This window comes from Monopterus albus, unplaced genomic scaffold, assembly GCF_001952655.1.
Source record: "Monopterus albus unplaced genomic scaffold, M_albus_1.0 scaffold12.1, whole genome shotgun sequence".
Taxonomy (NCBI): Eukaryota; Metazoa; Chordata; class Actinopteri; order Synbranchiformes; family Synbranchidae; genus Monopterus; species Monopterus albus.
The window spans coordinates 4,659,910-4,666,771 of NW_018127892.1; the positions used below are offsets into that span (position 1 = coordinate 4,659,910).

Here is a 6,862-nt window from a genome sequence, read left to right on the forward strand (position 1 = left end):
CAACTCTGCAGACAAGACCCAGAAACTTAGTAGAAAGGACAAATATCAGTTACTGTAAGCTGGCATTTAAAGGAAAAAAAAAACCTCATTCCACATGTTACACACACCTTATCAAATTTAGACAAACTGCTTTTCCGCCTGGGGTCTGCATCATCGTCAGCCATGGCCAACTGCTGCAAAAGTTGACCAACCTGTGTAACAAAAATTATGCAATATAATTCAACAGTAAACAAACTCCCATCTGAAAACATGTGAAGAGCAGAAAACATAATGCGCTACACTTACCTGCATTAGATTGAATCGAGCCACTTCATTGATGGGGGCATCTGAGATTATACCATACTGCTCTGGGTTAACTATAGCTGGGCAAATGAACCAGGTCAGCAACAGGTCTGTACACATGGTGCGCACCTCACCCACCTCCAGACGCTCCACACATGACAACGTCTTGAACATCTGGGACACAATCCAGCGCAGGCTGTGGGGGAAGCAGTAGGTGTTCTGCTTCAAATAGCCAATAAACTTATTGACCAGAGCCACCAGCTTGGCTTCGTTGGCCTCCACAACTGCCTGCACCCTTTGTCTGTAGCCCTCAGAGCCCTTCTCTCCAAAGCGTTCCCGCTGGGCTGGAGTGAGGCGCTCTGTCACCTTGGCTGGATCTGTCTCCAGGTGGTCCTCATCTTCCACCAGCAGCTGCATAATAGGTTCATGGAGGGTGGCAGTGAGAAAGAGCTTGGCTGAGTACAGGCCCTCAGAGAAGAGCTTGAAAAGGATGCTGAAGGCGCAGGTTCCCCGGCGCAGTAGACGGCGAGGGTTGTCACTCTCCTTCAGCTCAAACTCTACCAGGTACCGCAACACCTGGGAACATGCACCAGTTAAAAACATTTCATCTCACCGAGACGCTATTAAGCTGTTTTTCTATTGAGTAACACCTTAGACAGGTAGGACCCCTGACCTGCAGCAAGTAGCTCTCATCCTCTTGCATGATACAGTTGCCATAAAGTGAAGTGAAGACTGTATGGATGACCCCTTGGGTGTGCTCCTGGTTCAGCCTCTCTCCTGCTACCAGACAGGAGGCCACTAGTCTGGGGTTCTCCCTCAACCGGGCCAAGAACTCGCCATAAACTGTCTCCTGGAAGCCCAGAGTCTTGTAGCCATCAACAAACTGTGTGTCTTCCAGCATTTTGGCATGTTGGCAGCATTCAGCCGGAGAAGCCTCCACACTGGAGAACAAAGTTGTTTCAATCTCTGGTGTCAACATCTACTTTCATTCTGCTGTTCCTTCTCACCTAAAAATGCTGTACTTCTAAAACAGTACACTATATATTGTTTTATACAGTGGACAGCATGTCATCCAGCATGCCATCTGACTGGCAGAAAAATGCACACTCCTTCATTTTTTGCACACTTTGTGTTGCAAATTCTCATTATTTAAATTGCTAAAAAAAAAAAAAAAAAACCTGTTAATATACACTCAATAACCCATAATGTCAAAGTGAAAACATGATTTTAAACATTTTTATACATTTATTAAAAATCAAAAACTAAAATCAAATTTACAAAAGCAATTCAGACTGTGAATCCAGTACACTATAAAAACACCCTTGGCATAAATTAGAGTTCAACTCTTCTTGGGCAAGTCTGTACTAGCTCTACACACCTGGATTTGGGTAGTTTATCCCATTCTTTCTGGCAGATCCTCTCAAGCTCCATTAGACTGGATGGAAAGCATCTGTATGCTTCACGGCACCGTCATGCGGAAAGGTGAATAGGTGAAAAGTCTCATGTTGATGCACTTTGGAGCAGGTTTTCTTTGGGGACCTCTCTGTATTTGCCTCCGTTCATCCTTCATTCAATTCTAACCAGTGTCCCTGTCCCTGCTACTGAGATTAACCCCCATAGCGTGATACTGCCACCACCATGCTTCACTGTGGGGATGGTGTTCACCAGACAGTGTTTGGAGTTCAGTCTGAATGGTTCAGTTCCTCTCTCATCAGAGAATAGTCTTCCTCATGCTCTCAGAGTCCTTTACATGTCATCTGGTAAACTTCAAGCAGGCTGTCATACGCCTTTCACTCAAAGTGGCTCAAACTTCTTCCATTTCACACTTACTGAGGCCACTGCGCTCCTGGGAACAGTCAAAGCTTTAGAAATAGTTTTATACTCTTGCCCTGATCTGTGCCTAGCCACAATGTTATTGCAGAGCTCAAACGAGAGTCCTTGCACTTAATGGCTTGGCTTTTTCCCTTACATGCAGCGCAAATTATGAGCCTTATATACACAGGTGTGTGTGTACGCTTTTCTAAACTGTGTAATCACTTCAATTTCCTCTAGTTGGACTACAGTCAAATGCTATACGTGGCTCAAGAATAAATGAAGCAAACAGGATGTGCGTGACAATAATTTGGAATGTCACAGCAAAGGGTCTGAATATTTTTGTAAATGAGTTTTCAGTTTGATTTTTAATATACATAGTCCCAAAATAATAGTAAATATAGGTTATTCATTGTAGAATGCTGGGCAAAATGGCAAATTTTATCCATTAAAAATTTAATCGACAATAGGGCTAACCAATAAATTGCATTTTCATCATCGCAATATGAACAGGCACAATAAACACATTGCAAAAGACTGCTTGAAATGTGATGATGAAAAAAAAAATCATTTTATTTACACACACACCATGCATTCACACTCAACATGCTAACATTAGCCCTTTCCAATGGAGCACTGGATACATGGGCCAAACAAAAGTGGTCTGCAAACACATGCAAACATGTTTGTTGAGTTTGGAAGAAAGCATTTTAAAATCATGAAGGTAAAAAATGTTTTTATTTCTTATTAGGGCTGTCAATCGATTAAAGAATTTAATCAAGTTAATCACAGTGATGACTGATTAATCACGATTAATCACAAATTTTAAATACTATGATAGACCTGTAAATGTGTTGCAATAAAGAAATGCATGTCAAAATAGTTTAAGGTAACATATCCTCCAGTTTTATTATCTCAACAATTAACATATCTATTATAATACCATTTCAGAAATGAAATGTCTGCAAAAACACAAAATGAACACTCTGTACAATCTTAATTTTTAGCTTTTTAACTGTCGTACAGTTCATGCATTCTTGTAACAATAGTTCCCCTCGAAGGTAACTGGTATGATGGGTCGCCTGTGGCAATCTGAATGATGTCTTGAAGCCCACGGTCTTGAACTATGCTGATGGGTCTGCAGTCTGTGGTGATCCATTTAGTGATGGAATTGGTTAGCTTTGCTGTTGTTGTTTTGTTGACAGGCGTGCGCCAGCTGCACTCAGCCAGTGTACTTTGACAAGCACGGCTTGTTGATGCTGTATCAGCACTGGCATCTTTACTAACATCTGCCAAAATATGTTTGGCCCGAAGATGGTACTTCAAACTTGTTGTGCTTCGGTGAAAGGACAGTTCATCACTACAATAAATGCACACAACTTTGGTTTTATCCAAACTTCCATCTGGAAGCTTTTTGTAACGAAACTTGCCGTTCAGTACACCAGGCGTTGTGTTTTCTGCCATCGTGTTGTAACACACGTTGACTGTCACGTTACCCGGCCTTATCACACAATAGATAACCATCCGCGTTGCGATGATGGCAAAAAGTTGGGGTCAAAACTTATCAAATGATTAATTTGCATAAAAAAAATTTAATTAATCATACCTTAACATTGACATCCCTATTTCTTATATACATAAAATGTCTTACTATATAATCGTTCAGTTAATTGGTTTGGTGTTCAATAAAAACTGGTTTGAAATAATGTATTTCAATTTCCTTACTCAGTGGGCATAGCCTGTTTAATGTTTGAGTTCTATGTTAGCAGCAAACCTATTAAAGCAGAAACATATAGGAACCGCATAGCTAAAATGCATACGTAAATATTTACGCCTATAAAAAGTATTCACCCTCTTGAATGTTTTACCCTTTTATTGATTTTATAAATCAATGATGGTAAATATAATTTGGCTTTTTTGACAAGAAAAAAAATATTACAAAAATGTCTTTCCACCCATTTTTACTTTGACATTGACGTGACATTTGAGTAATTGACATGTCCTGACCTGGTAAGAATGAGACGATCGAGGTTGATCCTCTGCTGCTTGGCGATCCACGCGGCTCGGTACAGCCTCTCAGCTGTCTTCAGCACATCACTGTTGAGTCTCTGGATCAGCTGCTTCTCTGATGCCACATACAGCCGCTCCTGCTTCAAGTGGTGGGCCAGAGTGTGGATGTCTGGCTTCACCATCTTGACCAGCTTACACAGGCGGAGGTGTAAACAACTGCAGGACAAAAGGGAAATGATATAATGGAAACAGGTCAATGAGGTGAATATGTGGAATAGAAACTATATAAAAGCTCAAACAACATTTGCTCAAATGTCAGACCAAACCCAAATTAGCAGGAGTAAGGTTCAAGTTTCTTAACAAAGCTGTGATAAGAGGGACTCCATTACTCTTACTGTACATATACAATTCAATTTCCTTGTCATGGATAGTAGCGCTGGTGAGCATGTGAATACAGCTGTATAATGCCCACTGGGGCTCTGCAGAGGCTTCACCAAGTCTCAGAAAAGAATCCCTGATGATGTCATTAAAGTTATCTCAGCTTGTTCTTCAGGACTACGAATTTATAACATTACATGAAATTTGAATCTAGTGTGCATTTAGAGGATCGGAAGTGTCTTATTCTATCGGCTGCATTATGGGAAATGTAGGATCCAGTGTTTCTGGAGCTTGGCATGTGCTAGGGCCTAAAAGTCACAATTCCTTCTGCTTTAAATGGAACCTTTTTCTTTTAAAATAATTTCATGTTGGTTCCCTGTCTTATGGAAGAAATTTTTAAATTGCTGGTGTAACCCCATCAAGGTCCAATCTTGAAATGAGAAATTTTTTCATGGGCATCACCAATCAGAGTGGAAAAACTGATTTTTTTTTGTTAGGTTTTCTAGTATGTCATTGTTGTAACTTTCTGACACATGACTTGTGGGAATATTGTGGACTTGTTAGTACCAAACAAACACTCCAATGAACCAAAACTAGCATTCTGAACTAATGGCAGATATTTGCTATACAGCAGTTAAACCTTCCATACCTTCCATACCTTCCTTAATTTTATTTGTTGCAAACAGTGCTAGTATTAATTATGTGAGTTACGCTCCATTAAAAGTAAATGTATCAAGAGGAAAAGCAGCAAATGGTTCCCTTGCCGTAAAGGTCTGGCTGAATGCTAACTCGTATATGTTCCTCACTTCGTGGAAGGGAAGAGATCATTTGCATTCAGTGTGCTTCAAACACTGGGCTAATGACAACAGTAAACGCATGCATCTTCACAAGCCAAAGACAACGATACACAGTAGATTATGCAAATCACTCCTCCTTTTTGACAAACACACAGCCAAGACATGCAATCCACACTGAGTGCATGAAATTTGAATGATTTCTTAGTGAATCTTTTGCACAAATGCCTCTTTGTGCCTGGCTGCTATCATAACAAACACAGATTAAATGGCGTTAAGGTTCTGGGAAGAGAATCAGACCAGCCTGGAGAAAACTGCCCCAGGATGGGAATGACTACAAGGCAGCATCACTGCTCACAGGCTAACAGACAACCACAATGTGAGAGTTGATAGCCCTGACAAAAAAAAGTGCTTAAGCAGATTTACACACATAATTATAGGCTCTACACTGGATTCCTTTGGCAACCCAAGAATAAACAATGATTGACCTCCAATTACAGTGTTGGACGATGTCATGTGTATCATTTTGGTAATAAGCAGGTTAAGTTTAAAGACCGATTTCAGTCAAATACAACTAATACAAAGAAACATTCACTGGTTTTGTGGTTTAGGGGAAAATGTGATGGCCACAATCAAATAAGAAGTCATTTCAAAGTAAGAATTTGACATTTGATAATAACAGCTTATAAAACGTATTCCATTTCTTCATCTCACGTCATTGTAGACTGCAGGACACTGATGTATTTAAATATTTTCTTGTGCATAACTGATATGGTTGATTTCTTGGAGCTATGTTTTTGATTGTCTATATGTGATTTGAATGTGCAGTGGAGGTTGCTCCAAGGTTCACCATGGTGTTAATTCCCAAACACCAGTGAATTTACTCATGCCACCGACTGTGGATCGTTTTTAGGTGCGAGATGTCAGCACATAAATGTTTGCTTGCCACTAAACTTGTTTCACTTGCCTTGAAGAAGACTAATGGGTCAAAACCTCTGCTATTTTTTAAAGAAATCATGCAAGCTTCCAGTGTGCTATTCTTTTTTCCATTTTTGATTCAGTTTGTCACCTGTTTTTAGGTGTCAATTCAAGCTAATCTAATTCATAAGAGAAGTTATCAATGCTGACAAAAACCGAACACTGACCACCTAAAATGTCTATATACCTGCATACAACTACATTATGCATTATAAAACATTCATCAAATCCATATACAGTGCTTATAAACACTAAATAGGGTGACTTACAGTAAAGCGTTACCAAACAACTACATTTTACATTTCAGGATGTTTCTAGATGATAACAGATGAGAAAGACACTTTTTAAATGTATTTCTTCTGTTTCCATTTTACATCTGAATGAATAGACAAGTAACTGGCTAGCAAGTCCACTCACAGAGCACTTCCACATATACTCTCATGTTCCTGAATAAGCAAATTCCCCACATTCTTGGAAGGAAAGCAACTGGGATATTAAATAGTTATCAAAGAGGTTAACTCATTTGTCACAGTCTCCTGTGCCCATCAGCTCCAAACCAATACCTGCATAGAGCCACCTGTTGAATAAGTCATAAAGAACACTGAGGA

General features: G+C 39.8%; 1 protein-coding gene across 1 annotated transcript in view; it reads right to left on the reverse strand.

Annotated features, from left to right (window-relative positions):
• The window catches only part of gapvd1 (GTPase activating protein and VPS9 domains 1), a 30,778-nt gene that overhangs the window by 18,983 nt on the left and 4,933 nt on the right, over positions 1 to 6,862 (reverse strand). The window contains exons 2-5 of the mRNA XM_020590425.1: positions 4,102 to 4,320; positions 956 to 1,223; positions 286 to 858; positions 55 to 191 (exon numbers count right to left, since the gene is read on the reverse strand). Of these exons, the coding sequence (XP_020446081.1) occupies positions 55 to 191; positions 286 to 858; positions 956 to 1,223; positions 4,102 to 4,286 (1,163 nt within the window). The 5' untranslated portion in view covers positions 4,287 to 4,320. The remainder of the gene's footprint in view (positions 1 to 54; positions 192 to 285; positions 859 to 955; positions 1,224 to 4,101; positions 4,321 to 6,862) is intronic.